This window comes from Salvia splendens, chromosome 10, assembly GCF_004379255.2.
Source record: "Salvia splendens isolate huo1 chromosome 10, SspV2, whole genome shotgun sequence".
NCBI classification, from domain to species: domain Eukaryota; kingdom Viridiplantae; phylum Streptophyta; class Magnoliopsida; order Lamiales; family Lamiaceae; genus Salvia; species Salvia splendens.
Genome location: NC_056041.1, coordinates 12,667,356 through 12,685,359, shown reverse-complemented (window position 1 = coordinate 12,685,359; position 18,004 = coordinate 12,667,356). Strand labels below are relative to the sequence as shown.

Here is an 18,004-nt window from a genome sequence, read left to right as displayed (position 1 = left end):
TTGGAAAATGAACCCAGAATTACTAGGTTGATACGGACTAGGTTGAAATCATCGTTTTATTGTATTTCCGGCGATTAATTTATTTTATACTGATTTAATTTGTATATACTGATTGAGCGTATAATATATGATGAACTTATAATAAATGCTAATTGTACATTTATAGATCCGTATATAAATGATCAGTATGGATCAACATATACACTCATGTCTGCATGTTGATTTTACGAGATTTAGGATAGAATAAAATTATGTGTCTAATAATACCCCTCCAAATGAATCAACATACTGATTTTCGCTAACATCTGCAAATTAATCACTTCGTGTCCTAGCTCTAGCCACCCAGATTCACTTCTAGTTAGCATAGAAGGATATGATTTCATTTTAAAATTTATGCATATGTTTAATAAACTACAAATTGCAGTGGTGGCCAAATTATATATACACAACAAATTTTCTAAACTAGAGTTAACGGGCAACTTGAGACGACCTTGATTTATTACAAGTTGCAACTGAAATACCGCTAACCTATTCCTCTTTCGATGCCAATTAATAAATTCATGCATGTCCAGTTGGGAATATTTATTTACTGTCTCATTATTGTCTCATGTTTGACGTAAGAACTAAAAACTTATCGATCAATAGAAGGATTATTAAACTGGTAAATTATATGGGGCTGAGTTAGATTTCCTTTTCCCACTGCCCTTGAATATTAATTTATATCCCAAAACTCAAAAGCTAATAAACGTAAATAGGGAGTAATACATTACTACTAGTACTACTTAGCTATAGTGCGTCTCTACGTAAGACTGAAGACTTGATATTTCAAGGGTAAATTTTGCGTGGTTAATTACGGATTAGTTAAGGTTTTGATTAAAGGTTAATACTCCCTCCGTCTCTAAAAGTTTGTCCTAAAATTTATCTCATTTCACTTTTTACCATTTTTGGTAGTAGACCTCATATTCCACTAACTCATTTATACTCACATTTTATTATAAAACTAATATACAAAAGTATGACTGATATTCCACTAACTTTTTTAAGTCACTTTTCATTACATTTGTTAAAACCCGCGCTGAGTCAAAGTGGGACAATATTTGAGGGATGGAGGGAGTAATTTGTAATTAGGATTGGTTAATTATTTCACAAGTATACGATTTAGTAACGTTGGACAGATTATGTCATAACCTGGTTTCAACAGTTTGAACTCGACCTATTTTATTTATTTATGGTCTTTTTTCTTGTTTAACAACGAAGTGTTCAAAACCCGCCTTTGATAATCTCAAGATCACCACTGAGCAAGTGTGGTAGTTGGTTATTTTATGGTCTTTTTTAATTTTAAATAATAATACTATTAAAATGCTTATTGTGATTGTTATAGGTACTAGGTAGGTATATGAGAGTCGATAGACTATATAAAGTGGGCATGGGCATGGGCATGGGACGCAAGCGCAATGCAAACTCCTTAGCCCTCTCCTCTAACGTGCGCGCTGAGTTTACTTATGGACATCTCTCTGCATCATCTGCAATGCTCTCTCATCTCAGCGCGGCTGCTCCCTCATCCGGTGCGGAGAATCGGAGTTGGACGCCAAAGTTTTTCGTCACAATTTTATGAGAGGAAAAGACTGCAACCGCACGGGGTATGGCCAAGCGAATGGGCGACAAGTAAGCTTTTATTGCATTTTCAAAATGAAGCAACTTTTAATTTCAATTTGATGATCATGTTTGGGATGAAGGTGAGGTGATAATTTAGGAGAAGGGGAAAGAGTACAGATGGGGCGATGTGACGTTGAAGCTGGGCGAAGACAAGGGATTCTGCAAGCGGGCTGTCAGAATTGCTTACGAAGCTCACTGATGAAATCATTCACAACCCCACCGTTAATCAGGTTTGCTTCTTAATTAGCTAGATATAAATCTCTCTGTATAGATGTGTTAGTACTATTAACTAATGAGCTTGCATTGCAATACTTAACAGACGCTGGGGGAGATGGGAGTGAAGATTATCCCTGGAAGAAACGATACGATCTGGTTGGGAAAGGCGACTCAGAAGAGTGTGGAGATTGTTGATACAACTTGTCCATGGGTGGCATAGCGTTGAAAAGCACAAGAAGGGAGAATACACGTCCATAATATGCGCATGAGGAGACTATCGCTACTGCTTCATTTGCAGGCCTAAATTAATATCAACAATGACCTAAATTAAAATTACATTCATTTATGATTAAATATCTAATATGTGAGAAATTATTTTAGTTTATGAGGAAAAGTGGATAGTAAAAGTTAGTGGATTGTGGTTGCTATTTTTATATATTAGTTTTATAATAAAATGTGAGTGGAATGTAAGGTCCATTTACTATGTATAGTAAAAGTAAAATGTGACATTTATTTGCGGACGGACAAAAAGGAAAAATTGAGATATTGATGTCGGACGGAGGGAGTTGAATACGCTATAGCTTCATAAGAATGGTAAATTGAAGAGGATGTAAAATACTAGTACTTTATGATTTAAAGTAAAAAATTATGATATAATTAGCTATTTTTATAAGTTATGAGATCAACGAAAAATTATAATTTAAATAACAATTTTTCCTTTAAAACAATGAATTAAGTTTTTTTTTCTATTTTTATACGTTCAGCAATTTTATCTGAAACTAGTCTCACTTAAGAATATAGTCATTTTGAATTAAAAGAATAGTAATTTTTTTAATTCAATTTAAAAATACACAATTTTATCTAAACTTGTCTCATTTAAGAATATAGTCATTTTGAATTAAAAAAATAGTACTTTTTAAATTCAATTTAAAAATACGAAACAAGATAAATTAATAGAAGACAAAAATATCGAACATAAAGTGTGGACAATCACATTATGTATCTATGATCTATCATTTCCATAAGTGATAAGTGCGTGCATCTATATATTTAATTCAGTGAAGCTCTATACTTACATTGACTTGAATTTAAATGACAAAAAGGTGTGGAGCTTAAATATACACGTAAAGTACTTTTGAAAGAATCATGTTATATAATTAGGCAGCCCTTATGAAAGAAAGAGATTTATTGAACATTCAATTACTTTTACCCGCCAATACAAATAACCAACATTTTAAAAGTAATATCGTTGCCAACTTCATCAGTCCTAACTTATGGTACTCATCACTCACTTTGTCCCATCATTTTATTTTCATTTAGAAACGACATGAACTTTAATATAAAATTGGTAAAGTAAAAGAGAGGAAAAAAAGTGGAATTAGTGTTAATAGATTGTGGAGTCAGTTTCTTAAAATGGAAAGTTTCTATTTTTAAGAAACGAACGAAAAAGGTAAAAGTTTCTATTTTTAAGAAAGGAAGAGAGTACTGAAAATGGCTCTCACATTCCACTAACTTTCTCCCTTTACTTTTTCTTCACAAAATCAATCAATTTCTTAAAACCTGTGCCGAGCCAAAATAACTCTTTAAATAGTGGACGAAGGGTATTTTTTAAAAAAATTTCCAACATAAGTATTTGCTAATAATAATAATAATAATTCAAGACATTTTCATTAAGTATTTGTATGATTAATTAGGGATTATATTTTAATTACGATTTAAACTTGTGATCTAGTATAATAGTTTTATTCGAAGTTTACTATACTATTATAAGAAAACTTCATTAATCGGAAGTGGGATTTAATGAAAGGCGAAAGCACCAGTGTATGTGAACCCTAGCAGCAGCCCCCACCTCTCCTCCCTAACTAAACCCTAGTGTCGTCCCTCCTTATTGCTACGCATTTAATCTTATTCTTGTAATAAATCACAAATTTGGAAATTTTGCAATCATCACATCCGTCACTTTTTTGGAAAAATATTTGATATTGTGAAAATGGGTTTTAAAGAAGTGGAAATGTATATCTATTAATATAAGAAGCTAACTATTTTCCTTAGAGTGATCATAGTACAAATTTATATAATGAGTGGCGTGTTTAAAATCATTTATCAAATCATCGCAATTACTATATGAACTTGAACCTGTGATACACTTCCTGAATTCATGAAATATATTCATAAGAACTTGAACTAGTGATTTTCAACTATAAGTGCATCAATTTTGATCCCTTAGTCCTAAGTAGAAAAGTGATAGATCCAACTAGTGATTTTTTATTAAAAAGACAACTAATATTATTCCAATGAGATTATAAGATAAAATAGAAAACACTAATTTAAAGTTTTGCAGTTATTTTATTATTTAATATTCAGATTTATATTTTATTACTCACTATATGTCCACTATTTAAGAGTGATTTGCCATTTTAGGTTATCTATGATTTTATAGAAACATTTACTTTATTCCATTTTTAATTTATTATACGGATCATATATTCCACCAACTTTATATGCTCACAATCCACTATAAAATTAATAATAAAAATAAGTCTCACACTTCACTCTCTTTTTCCCTTTACTTTTCTTCTCAAATTAAACAAATTCTTAAAACTTCTCCCAAGTCAAAAGAGCTCTTTAAATGATAGACGGAGGGAGTAATTACTACGACTACGAGTATCATTTAAAAAAAATTGATTTTATCACACGAAGCGCATGCAGGGGTAGACGCAGAAAAAATTGACTGTGAGGGCTGGACTTCACTATATATTTTTTCACGGTCAAACATTATATATATATATATATATATATAATTATACAATATAAAAACCGCAAAACTATAAAATGCATATATATTTAATACCAAGTAGTCCAAATATATCTAATAAAAATAACATGTCATAGTTGCGGTTTTACGTATAAAGCGGTGGCAACTGAATTCTGCGTGTTCTCATCGATTGAAAACGTTGCAAGATTTTTTCGTTATCAATCGTTGAAAACATGTCCTTCTCAATGTACACAATTAAACTATCATTCATCCACTCATCTCCCATCCGATTTCGCAAGTCAGTCTTGATAGTCTTCATTGTAGAAAATGCTCTCTCAACAGAAGCAGTAGCAACAGGTAAAACCAATGACAACTCAATAATCCGATAAACCAATGGAAAAACCAAATGCTTACCACTTTTGACCATTTCCGTAGCAATGTCTCCTAAGTTGCTTAAGGCAGCAAATTGAGGATCGCATCGTACATTAGCAATAAAATTACTAAGTTGAAGTGGAAGACGTGAACAATCATTTGCAGAGAAGTCCTCGTGATATAAAGTTGCAAGACAGATTACTTGATCATCATTGAATCGAGAGAAAGAATTTCTTGGATCAAGACATGATATGCATCCTAGCAACTTGGTGCTAGCTTCAGAAAATCGATTATCCATCTCTTGTATAGTTAAATCAACCACCTTGACATTGCAACCACAATAACATAAAATTATGATAAATATATATATGTATAGAAGACATGAATAGGAATATTATAGTACCTGATTAAAATCTCTACACGATAATGATGCAAATTTGTGATCAACTCTGCCTCCATACTTCTTATAACCACGGCGTGGTATAATTTCATCCATATCAACTTGTGAAATATTATACAATTCACAAAACTTTGTTGCTTGATCATGTATGTCTTCCCATCCATTCTCTCTGAAACTTTGCAACTGATGTTTCACACTTTGGATCAATGATATGGCTTTAATCATATTTTTATCTTTCTTTTGCCAGGCAATGGATAATTCATTGGTTATTCCCAATAAATGTTTCATCAATGCAAAGTGAAAACAAACTCATAGTTATCCATCATTTCAATCAATCTTTCAGTGGTACTTCTGTTATCACGGAGAATAGCATCGGTCCAGTACAACTTCCAACACTTTGTCAACCGAAGACCACATAGCAGCATAGACGAAGCAATGTAAAGTAATGTGAGCCCCAACGAGGTCTCCAGGCCGTACCAAACTAGTTTCTTGATTTTTACCTCTTCCACTATGACTTCTCCATCATTAAGTGTTCAACTAATCTTGTCATGTTGCAACTCTAGCCTAAGTTGGTCTTTTTCTCTACAAGATGCCCCGACCATATTCACAATCATGGAGACATAGCTAAAAACATCCTTCACAACTCTAATACCCTTGGCAACCGCAACAATAATTAATTGGAGTTGATGAGAGAAACAATGAATATACATGGCATATGGATTTTCTTGCAATATTAAGGATTTCAATCCATTAAACTCACCCCTCATATTAGAAGCTCTATCGTATCCTTGCCCTCTCACTTTAGATATAGATAAATTATGCTTCACCGATAAATCATCAATAGCACATTTCAAAGTATGAGAGAAAGTGTCAGTTACATGCACGATTCCAATAAATCGCTCAATCACATATCCTTCGTTATTCACATATCTTAAAACAACTCCCATCTGCTCCTTCATTGAAATGTTTCGAGCCTCATCAACCAAAAGAGTGAAAACTTTATCTCCAATATCATTAACTATGGCAAGTGTGACCTCTGAAGCACAAGCGTTTGCTAATTCCTTTTGAATTCGTGGTGAATTCATTTGATTGTTAGCAGGGGCATTTGCAAACAAAGTTTTGGATATATCATCGTTAAGTTCACTAAACCGTAGAAGCAACTCAATAAAATTACCTCGATGTGAAGAACTACATGACTCATCATGTCCACAAAAGATAATCCTTGCTTTAAGAGAAACCGAGTCACTTTCAATGAGACTGTCAACCGAATGTAATATGCAACTTCCATCTCACGGGTATTTGACCGTAATATACTTGCCACATTGTTCCTTTGATCTTGAAAAGTTTCGAATTGAATTCTAGCATTATTATGACAACTATTCACGCCTCCAACATGATAATTGAATCTTTCTAATGCATTTTTCCCGTTGCTACAACCTGTCTTTGTAAAAGCATCATCTGATTGTCGACCCCCTTTATCTGATTTCTTGAAAAGGTAGCACAAAAAGCAAAAGGTTGCATCTTTTGATATACTATACTCTAACCATGTATACCTTTTAAACCAAATATCTTGATAACTTCTTTCTTGATTACCATATTTCTTTTTTTCATACTTATGTCCAATGGGTTGACAATGGCCCTTGTTCAAGTACTCTCTTCGTACTCTATCTCAAATAGAAACATCGAACTCTTCAATTGACTTGTGTTTTCCCGGATCACCAACAATATCATTCAAGTTCAACTCAACTTCTCTTCGGGCTGATTTTCCATTGCTTCAACAATGGGTTCACTTGAGAAGAAAATTCATCCCGACGCTTTTTTTTAAAGAACCGTTCCATCCTCTACGGTCAATCTAAGCAATACGAGAGAAGTACAATATTAGTTTATATACATAACTCCATAAGATATAAAGATACTATCAACACACTCACTAATATACTGTATTCTATACGACAATCACAAATATTAGCTTGCAACTAACTATTGTTATAACTTTTTAGCTTGCAACTATTCTATCAAAATTTTACAAAAACAAGAAATAGAATATAAAATTAACAACTTTAATAAACTCATTACTTCACAATTTGTGTAGAATTTGAATATTAATTTCTCTAAAGTTTCAAAGACTCAAACCCCACTTTTACAAAATGGTGTTGCTTCTGTATCGCGCGCGCCGTTGTAAACTTCAAAATGAAAAAACCCTTCTGTTTCTCTTTTTAACTTTTAAATCTTAAAAACATGTGTGCCAATTAAAATGTAAACTCCTTTTACTAAAATTTAATAACAAAAACGTGTTTCACTTTAAAAAGTAACAACACTTTTAGAGTATAATCTTTTTTAATAAGTTACGAACCGGTCCAAGTATTTAAAGTGGGGTCCATGTGACTTTTACTTTTATATAATTTATGTATGAAAATACTCTTCTTCTTCCTTATGCTTCTCCAACGCCATTGTTATATTTCTTCTGTAAATTTTAACTTTTCCTTTCTTTAATTTTCAGCCTCATACAGTTATTCATCCAAAATAATTTGTTCTTCAGTAGCATTATTTGGTAATGGCTTAACATAATTTTTTTAAATTTTGAAAATTTTGAAAGTAGAAAATAAAAAAAAATAAAAAAAAATTGGGTAAGGGCTTCAGCCCTACCCTCTTTGTACGTGTGTCCACCCCTGAGCGCATGCATAAATTTGAAGGAACTCGGGAGCATCCCGTATAAATTGCGCATGGGGGGGGGGCACAACGTAAACCCGGTAAAATTTCTATTATTCTATTTTTTACTACTCCTAATTCGACACTTCATTGATTAATTTTATTATATAGATAACTAAAAAATTAGCTATCAATTTTATATTAAATATACAAATTATATATTGAATTTTATTAATATAATAATTGATAAATAAATTATAAACTTCAAATTCACTAAAAAAATATTTAAATTTCTAAAACGTGCATTAAAATTTCACGAAATATCTCAATATTAGTATTTGATCATGTTTATGATTGAGTTTAAGCATATGTCTCAAATTTATCATAATTAAATATTTTATATTTTATGAATATAACTAATTTTCATCATTATTTATTGGATTGATCGCATGTTAATCTTATCGGTAGCACCCGATTAACCCGCTGGGCTAGCCCGAAACCCGACCTTTTAGGGTTAGGGTTGAACTTTTATAACCCGAAACAAATCACAACCTGATGGACCCGCAACCCGAGTAGGGTTTGTCCGAAACCCGACGGGCCGACCCGATTGACATCCCTAGTTAAAAGTATTTGAAACGGATCTGTAAAATTGGTATGATTCATTAATATGATAAGTCTGGTCTATATTTATGGGTGGTTTTTCTATTTTTGTTCTAGAATGAAACTTAGATTCCGTGTTTGTACTGAACTTTTTTTTATTCCGTGTTTGGGAGAGACTCATGACCCTCATGCGTCTCCCTTTAATGAAACGCATGACGATTATGCGTCGGGTGATTTGCACAAAGACGCATAATCGTCATGCGTTTCATTAAATGAAGACGCATGAGGGTCATGCGTCTCTCCCAAACACGGAATAAAAAAAAGTTTAGTACAAACACGGAATCTAAGTTTCATTCTAGAACAAAAATAGAAAAAAACCCATATTTATGCATCCGTTAGCGACCTAATTGAGATTGTGCAACTAATTACAGTGCAACGGCGTCGTATCGAGAACAGTACACTTGAGCGCGACGACGTCGTAAATATTTATATAATCCCAATAAGCCCTCTCTCTGAGACCTATTTTTTAAGATTTTCTCGCTCCTCTCTCTTCAAACTTTCCCGGAAGGAGCCGCCGATCTGATCGCGATCTTTGTTCTACTCAATTTTATTTCTGGATAGCCGCAGTTAGTTTTTGCACGACGCAGAGAGAGAATTGATACAATAACAAGTGAATTATGGAGGAGAAGATTACTATATGAGCGACGACGGGAGCGAAGAGAATGATTGTAGTTATTCGTCCGATCAAGACGCCGAACCGCTCGACGGATTTGAAAACGATGATTCAGATGATCAGTGGGTCGCGCACAAAGCCCCTTCTTCGAAGGTATGTGCTGCTTTACGTTTGCCTTTGACAATGCACGTTAAACTTATTTTAATTTTAACTGTTGAGTTCGGAATTTGGTTGATTTGTGAGATGGACGATGGGATTTTTGCTTAGTGAATTTGAAGTATGGATTTTGCCATGTACAGAAGCGGAATTTTAATAATTTTGATCCTTTTCCGTGCTTTCCGAGGTTAAAAAGCTGATTTTTTAAATAATTTTTTCATTCCATCTTTCTGTTTCCGTTTTGTATTGCAGTTAATTTTGCTGTTTGAAGTTAGAAATATTGGTCGGATTTGTTGTGTGGTATGTATATGGGATTCTGTTTCATACTTATATGGTTTTTGAGGGTTTTGTGGCATCTAGTCGTCTTTGGTTTCATTGATTAACACGCTTAGCTGTATGAACTTCAAATTATTGCTCTATGTTGCCTATTTGTTTGTTTAACATGTTCCATTCGCTTGTCAACCAGACCATGGACATGGATGCTCTCATTTATGTTGACGTTTTCTTCTTCTTCTGGTTTTTACTACTACCTGTTGACATCTGCCATAGTGATTGAAGCGATTTTGAACTATTCATGCTCTTGTTTATTGATTCAGAATATTTTCTGGTCCCTTTGGGCTATTTGCAGGTTATCACAAAAGCGTCGCTGTTGGCTGCTCAGGTATGGAGCTACATATATTTATTATTTCTCTTTTCCAGTAAAATATGCTTTGTGTAGCTTATTTTCGGTGATCGGTCTCTCTTGAAATTTGGGATGTGGTTCAAGTAAGAAACCCAAATGACAATGGTGTAACTTAACTCAAGATTGGGAAATTGTTGTCTGTGCAGAGAGAAGATCTGCAGACTGTAATGGACTTGCTATCAGTGAGGGAACACCATGCCAGAACTCTTCTCATTCACTACAGATGGGATGTTGAGAAATTGACTGCAGTTTATGTTGAGAAAGGAAGATCTCACATGTTTTCTGAAGCAGGTGTTTCTATGACTGAGATTGTTGACCTAGATCCTGATGAACCTTCCTCTACAGTGATGTGCAGTATATGTATAGATGATGTGCCAGTGGAAGATATAACCAAAATGGACTGTGGCCATTCCTTCTGCAATAGCTGTAAGCACCTTTATCTTCATCTGCTTATATTCTAGCTAGCTAGCCTATGTTTGCACTTCGGAAGTTAGAATCTTAACTTCATCAGAGTTTGCTATTTCTCTGCGGTATCATAAATTTGTATACTACCTCATTCTGGTTTATTATTCTTTTACCGTTGCATCTTCTAAAAGATATAATTCATACTTCAGTATGTTCATTGGTTACGTAGTTATGTAACTATAGTTTTTTTGGCCTTGACTGGTTTGGTATTGACTAATATTCGGTACTTGTTTTGGAAAGCAATTTCCAGGTTGGACAGGGCACTTTCGTGTCAAAATAAATGAGATGGTTAACCAGAAGCAAAAGAGATTGATGTATGGCCCATACAAATGCAAACGCTATCTTTTGGAGCTAGATGTATATTGGTGATCGTATTGTGTTCCTGCTTTCTGATTCTGGGTCACTCAGTGTTGTGCTATCCCAGGCATGGGTACTCATAGTATTAGCATGTATACAGCTACTTAATCACATTCTTTTCCAGGGTATCAGAGTTCAAGTTAGGAGTGTTTACATTGAAGGTCGAAGCCAGCCTTCCAAAGATCTTTATTTTTTGGCTTATAGGATTAGAATAACAAACAATTTAGATCACGCTGTACAACTTCTTAGAAGGCATTGGATTATAACTGATGCCAACGGAAAAACTGAGTGTCCAGTAAGTTTTGATAACTTTCATGTCTTGAACCCTCACTTTGTTGATGATTATTTATTTACTGCGTGTAACTGAGCGCTCTGCTATTGCACTGTAGTGGTCGGGGTGATAGGTTAACAACCTGTTATACTTCCCAACACTAGTTTCGAGTATTCATCTGCTTGTCCATTGAGTACACCCAGTGGAAGAATACTATTTTTATGGTTTGAAAATAAATGTATGACATTAAACTTGCTAAATCCGATGGGTCTTTAATATGTCTCTGATGATTATAGGAGGGTGACTATGGGATAAGCATATCGATAAACTAAATGCTCGAACATTCAACGTGGTAATTGCCCCCTTTTCTCTTTCAATATTTGGACGGACGGTGTTGATAATATATTGAGAGGACTACCTAAGTCACACGAGACCAGTATTTATTACTGAATTTTGATATTGTTTGATTTTGTATGTTGTAGCTATCAGTGGAAATCAAACGTAGGGTATAGAGGCATGCCTATTTTATGTTTGTAAAATAAATCATGAGCCTCTATCTCTACATAGAAAAGTGTTACTAAATTCAGAAAACGTAGCTTCCTATTGGCTAGCATTCGTGAAATTCTCATCTAAATGATGTAACCTAAGTGGCACTCGGTCTTGATATATATATCTACTTCAACTCGGCATTGTGCTGCTCTGCATTGTATTTAACGTATTTGTTTGGCCTGTGACTTTCGACTCACATGTTTGGTGTTGGTGGACACTGATCATGATCCATGACTATCAGGTGGTTGGTTTACACGAGTTTTTGAGCTTTAGTTTTGTTATCTCATATATTCTCGAAGCTCAGTTCGTTGAACCAACATTTTCCCATCTCCACAAAAAAATCAATACAACCTTGTAAACTGCAATGAAAATAAAAATACTGAGAAACCGAGGCTTGCCAGCAGGAAGCTTCCCGTCTAAAATATGAGTAGTTATTTCGTTACTTGTACACTGTCCAGGAAAATTGTTAATGTGGACTAGATGTTAACGGTTGGATTTTCCAGCATCCATGAAGAATGGACAAAAATATCTGGGACATAATGCTTGCTTCTCAATCTTGCCTCTCGTATTTGTCGTTGACATGTCACGCCTAAAGGATTGCAGTCTACTAATTCAATCTTTGTGAACACTCCTGATTCAAATTCCCAGTGAATTTTTGCAAATTGTAGCAATGTTTCAAGCTTAGGCAGCAAAGCCATGGGAAGCTTCCCTTTACCACCATCCATTCTTCCCAAATCAGTGTCTTCAATTGTAAGATATTGAAGCTTCAAGAATCCGTTCTCTTGTACTTCCCATCCCGGGCTTGGAAAGCATAGCTTCGCAACTTGAGCACCTGTAGATTTGGCAACGAAGCAATTGGTCCCATGCATAACAAGATTATTTGAAACAAGCTGCTCATTCAGACACGCTTTGCGTGATGCTCCAAATCTTGGATGTTATAAGGTTCGAGAAATCCCTCTGCAGTCCACATCTTGATAAGCTTGGATTCGGAAATCTCATAATTTTGACGAAAAACTCCCATATAAAGAAAGCACGCCTTTAAATGCCAATGCAAGTTGTCATAGCTTGGAAAAACTATCTCACATATTCGTTGTATGCATCATTGTATACTTTGTGATTCTCCTTGACATTACCTCACTCCAACACTGAACTGTTTTTACTCGATACTTTGATAGGAAGCCAGCAACCTTGACGATCATAAGAGGAAGACCTACACAATTCTCAGCCACTTTCCTCCCAACAACTCTCAAGTTGGTACGAGCACGATTCTTCCCCAAACACCTTCTCACGAAGAAGATCCCAACTTTCTTCTTTATTCAGCAACTGCATATGCAAGTCTGCTACGCCTCGTCCCCCAACATGCTGTAGCCTACTGTGAGCAAGATTCGACTTCCATCTTTGTCGCAATGACACAACTTTGCAATCTCTACTAAGAGATTAGAGCATCCACAACCGTGCTCTTACCAGCGGCACGGATGTGGGCCCGGGCGGTACTATATAATGCCTGCTCTCTGGCAAGAGCACAACACCCACAACTGTGCTCTTCCGCAGGACGAGCACAATTAATATAAAATTCAATTACACAAAAACATTTTCATAATACTAAATTCATAAAAAAACCACAAAATAAAATAACAAATTACAAATAAAATAAAAAGACATAATTAAAATCCTAAAAATTAAAAATTACATAATTAAAATACTAAAAATTAAAAATTACATAATTAAACTCCTAAAAATAAAAATTACATAATTATTGGCTAATATAACCCGAGGAAGACTACGCATCCGGCGGCACACAACCCCAATTGTTTTTGGAGACCCAATATCATGGACTCGTGCGTTTGAAGTTGCGTGGGGTCATAGTTGACCTATCGGCCATATTGAGTTGGGCCAAAAGGGCCCACAACGAGTTGTTCGGGGTGGAGGTGGAACATAGGGTGCGGGGTTCGGGAGCAGGGGCAGATGGAGTCGCGGCGCGACGTCGTTCGGCCGCCGCCTTCTTCCTACCTTGCGGTCGGCGTCGGGAACCGCTTGGTTGGGCATCGGGGCTACCCAAGTTAGCTTCGGCGAGTTGGCTAGCCACTTCTTCGCCGGCGTCGGATAGGGATGCCGACCGTGAGCGTTTGGAGGAGCCGCTAGAGGAGGATGTTATGCCTCCCTTATACTTCGGGTGCGTCCGCGTCTCCTGCCAAACGTTAAGATATTTGAACGACTTACCGTTCATGATTGGTATGCTCAGCGAGGCGCTCAGCGATGATGGTCGACCTCGCTTCGGCCGCTCCGGCATTCCGGGACTCCTGGATGAAATAGCCGTTGAACTTGCCAATTTCTTCGTTGGCTCGGCCGATGCAGTTGCGCACCATACTCTCGTTGCGCTCGATCGTTCCCGGCGGCCGGTGTGCATTGTACCGGCTAGAGACGCGCCACCAAAAGTGATCGCCGGATTGGTTCGTTCCAACCACCGCATCTTCGGAGATTTCCAAGTACGCCTTGAACAATCTTTCCATCTCCGCCGGTGAGTACGGTGTGCGGACACCGGCGCGAGATGGAGGATTCGGCATTTGGGAAGGGGCGCGAGGCCTAGGCTCCGGTGTCCACCCGTAGCGCCCATCGGTGGCACCTTGATCGTCGATTGGGTATGGCCGGTAGCCACTCGGAACGCCCGAATCTTGGGTGTGAGAGGAGAGGCCGAATATTCCGTTTCCGGACTATGAAACGGTTGCGAACCGAACCATTCGGGGTTCCAACCGTGAGAGCCGCTTGGGTTGTCGTCGTTACCGGACATAGTGGTGTTGTAGGGTGTGAGAGGAAGATGAAAATGGATATGAGAGATTGATGATGAGAATTGTGTAGTGAAAGTGTGAATTTTTTGGAGTGAAATTGGGGGTATTTATAGATGAAAGTGTGTATTTTGGGGTAAAAAAAAAAAAAAAAAAAATTAAAAAGTGGGGAAAAACGGTTATAAACGGATATAATTTTTTGGGGAAGTGAAATTTTTTTTTTTATTTTTTATCGATTTTTTTAATAAAATCCGATTTTTAAAAAAAAAAAAATAAAAAAAATGTTTGAAACCAACGGCTATGCCGTTGGCGAATCAGAGACCGCCACGTGTGCGTCCGCGGCACGGACGTGCTCGATACATCGAGCAGCGCCGTGCCAGCGGCGGCGGTTGCAGCGGTGGCGGTCCTTCGCCTTGCCGCTGGCACGGACGGCGGTGGCGCCAACCGCCACCGCTGCGGATGCTCTTAGTTTCCCATACATTATCCAGCACAATGAGAAACCTCTTTCCCTTCAAACTCTCTCTAAAGGAGTTAGCTACAATTTCTTCCCCCTTATCACGCATTTCATATCTATTAGAATCCAATTGTGCTAGAATGTGCCCTAGGATTTTTTCCAATCGACATTTTCTCCCTACTTTCACCCACGCGCGACATTCAAAGTAATCTAAAATCAAAGGATCTTCGAAAAATTTCCGAGCAAGAGTAGTCTTACCGATGCCAGCCATCCAACGAGCGCCACGACTTTGAATCTGAGCAACTGTTCAATTACAGTGAGTTGATCTCTGAGTTCTTTGTACACGTCCGATAATCCGAAGATCGCAGACTTCTCTCCACCAAAATCAGCTGTGGACGAATCATCATTATCTTCTTCTTCTTCATCATCAGGCGATAGTGGTTTTTCCAGCTCTTTGATGTATTCTTCCTCCATCTTCTTCAATGCGTCGATGAAGAAATCAATCTCTGGTTTCAGATTCTGCAGATCTAAGGAGAGTTTAACTTCGTCTCCAAAGATTTGTAGAGAAAATCGGATTTCTAAGCTATTTGGCCTTTAAAATTACGTAAATGTACCCATTTTGTTATCAATTCCATTTATGGGAAAAACGCCTACGAGAATGGCGTGTTTATAAATGAAAACACCAGTGATATTAGCGTGTCTATACGCAAACACAATTGGGTTTTACAATGGCACCGTATTTTGCTCGTATTATTAACCAAAATACTTAAATTTAAACATGCTAACTTCTTTGGCGTGTTTATAGTAAAGACGCCAATCTTGATGGCGTGTTTAAGTAATAAAACGCCAAGATCATTGGCATGTTTAACATAAAAAAACGCCAACCTGGTCGGCGTTTTCCGGTTGAACCATATATCACAGATCTCCCCCAAAATCGCAGACCCTAGTCACATTCCCCCCCAAAACGCGAAAAACCTTCCCAAAGCTGAAAAACGCGAAAACACTTGCCTTGGTCGGGTCAACCCGGTGGTGGATTGAAGCGTGTAGATTTCGATTTTGGCTCATTTCTTCCAAATATTAGTACTCGCAATCGGTTAGTATATCTAATTTTTAACTCATTCTTCCAAACATTAGTCTACCAATATTTGATGGATTATTATGATAGTATATATTGTAGTGTAATTTATATAATTATTTGATGGATTGTTATAGTATTATAAATTGTATTGTAATTAATAGAAATATTTTGACCAATTGTTATGGTATTATATGTTGTAGTATATCTAATTTTTTACCCATATTTGATAGGTTGTTATGATAGTATATATTGTAGTGTACTGTAAAGAAATATATTTGACCATTGTGTTTGACATTAATGCAGATAGTATGACGTGGTGTGTCCATTTATATTGGGGTGGAAATATAATTCCCGGAACAGTTATTTCATATGATCCTCCTTTTGCAAAAGGATTGATTATGTTGGATGAAAGTATTTCCTACGATAAGCTTGTGGAAACAATTTGTGAAAAAATGGGGATAAACAGATTTGAAAACAAACTTCAAATAGTATGGAAACGTCATATATTCTATGGATCTTCAATCACGTATATATGTATTTTACCAGAAGAAGTATACATGCCACTAATGTTTAGTGAGAGTATGACTACAGGAGGTCAAATTGAATTGTATGTTGAGTATTCGTCAATTACTCAACAACATAGTCATCATCTCATGAGTAATGATGTTGGTACGTCTACGAGAGGTCGAGAACCATATTTCGCTGCAACACAAGATTTTGATGTTGGTACGTCTACGAGAGGCCAAGAACCATGCTTCGAACAACACAAGATTTTGATATTGGAGGCGTGCATTTATGGGACAGTGACAACCCAGCTGTGGGTTGAGGACATAATTGGTCCTGATTAAAGCAGACTTTCTTGATCCACAATCACCTTATGATTCTGAAGATGTCGATCCGCGTTAGTACAGATTCAGATGGTGCTTCGTCGGATGAGGACCCAATTTGTTGCTCCAAGAACAAAATCCATTCCGGTTGAGAACAATGGTTGGAGAACATCAATTGGAGGAAGAGCAGTACGAGAAAGAGTAGTTCCACAGTTCCCACATCCTGGTATGAACTATTTTTCGCACCTTACCAGGTCCATATGATAGTTTTGATCCAAAAAACTTTGAGTCTGATGATCTCAATGTGCATATTGGAGTGAAAAAGATCCGAGCAATGTCGGTTTGCATACTAAATTTAAACCAACATTGGAATTGAAGTCAGCTGTGACTTTTTGGCATGTGGAAAAAATCCGACATATACAGTTGTTGAAAGCAAGGAAAGAGATGGCAAGCAGTTTGTAAGTGGCCACAAGGAAATCCGAAAGATAAGTCCTTACCGCCATGTTTGTGGGAGTGCCAAAGCAACATTGAGGAAGCATGATGAACACTGGCAAATTAGAGTGTTTAGCACTGCCTCATACTTGCATGGGGGATCGTAATTATAATGCGGCACGCTAATCTTTCGTCGGGTATGATAGCGTTGAGTGTTCGACATCAGATAGAAAACGATCCTTGCTACAAGGTATAAAGGTAAAAGCAATTGTGGCGGATATTGAAAATAGATTTCATGTGAAAGTTAGTTACAAGAAAGCATGGTATGCTCGGAGGACAGCTATTGAGCTTGTGTATGGTTCGTGGGAGTGGAATTTCAAAGTTTTACCAGCTTATTTGAATGAGTTGCAAGACAAAATACTGGCACAATTGTCGAATGGTTACATGATGAAAGATTAAGCAACGGTATGAACAAGGTTTTCAAGTACATCTTTTGGGCTTTTGGTCCAGCTGTGGAGGCTTTTCAACTATGCAAACCAGTTTTAACCGTTGATGGAACTCATCTACGTGGACGATATCGAGGTAAAATTCTTATTGCCGTTGGATTTGATGCTATAAGAAATGTTTGC

At 36.6% G+C, this 18,004-nt stretch overlaps 3 protein-coding genes across 3 annotated transcripts; 1 reads left to right on the top strand and 2 right to left on the bottom strand.

The window, feature by feature from the left end:
- Positions 1-4,772: 4,772 nt before the first annotated feature.
- On the bottom strand, positions 4,773-5,297 carry LOC121752636. Its single transcript, XM_042147754.1, has one exon. The coding sequence runs from the start codon at positions 5,295-5,297 to the stop codon at positions 4,773-4,775; it is 525 nt and encodes a 174-aa protein (XP_042003688.1).
- Positions 5,298-5,932: 635 nt separating this feature from the next.
- Positions 5,933-6,484, bottom strand: LOC121752635 (zinc finger MYM-type protein 1-like). The gene has a single exon (XM_042147753.1). The coding sequence runs from the start codon at positions 6,482-6,484 to the stop codon at positions 5,933-5,935; it is 552 nt and encodes a 183-aa protein (XP_042003687.1).
- A 2,855-nt stretch (positions 6,485-9,339) lies between these two features.
- Positions 9,340-11,382, top strand: LOC121752634 (probable E3 ubiquitin-protein ligase ARI2). The gene is made up of 6 exons (XM_042147752.1): positions 9,340-9,474; positions 10,106-10,138; positions 10,306-10,585; positions 10,875-10,981; positions 11,106-11,276; positions 11,371-11,382. Exons 1-6 carry the CDS (start codon positions 9,346-9,348, stop codon positions 11,380-11,382), a joined length of 732 nt encoding a protein of 243 aa, XP_042003686.1. The 5' UTR covers positions 9,340-9,345.
- The last annotated feature ends 6,622 nt before the right edge of the window (positions 11,383-18,004 follow it).

Excerpts from the sequence above, each read along its gene's own strand:
- LOC121752636 (XM_042147754.1), bottom strand. The coding sequence starts at position 5,297 with ATGGATAATCGATTTTCTGAAGCTAGCACCAAGTTGCTAGGATGCATA.
- LOC121752635 (XM_042147753.1), bottom strand. The coding sequence starts at position 6,484 with ATGAATTCACCACGAATTCAAAAGGAATTAGCAAACGCTTGTGCTTCA.
- LOC121752634 (XM_042147752.1), top strand. The coding sequence starts at position 9,346 with ATGAGCGACGACGGGAGCGAAGAGAATGATTGTAGTTATTCGTCCGAT. Across the intron at positions 9,475-10,105 it reads ACAAAGCCCCTTCTTCGAAG|GTTATCACAAAAGCGTCGCT; the intron begins GTATGTGCTGCT and ends GGCTATTTGCAG. Across the intron at positions 10,586-10,874 it reads CCATTCCTTCTGCAATAGCT|GTTGGACAGGGCACTTTCGT; the intron begins GTAAGCACCTTT and ends AGCAATTTCCAG.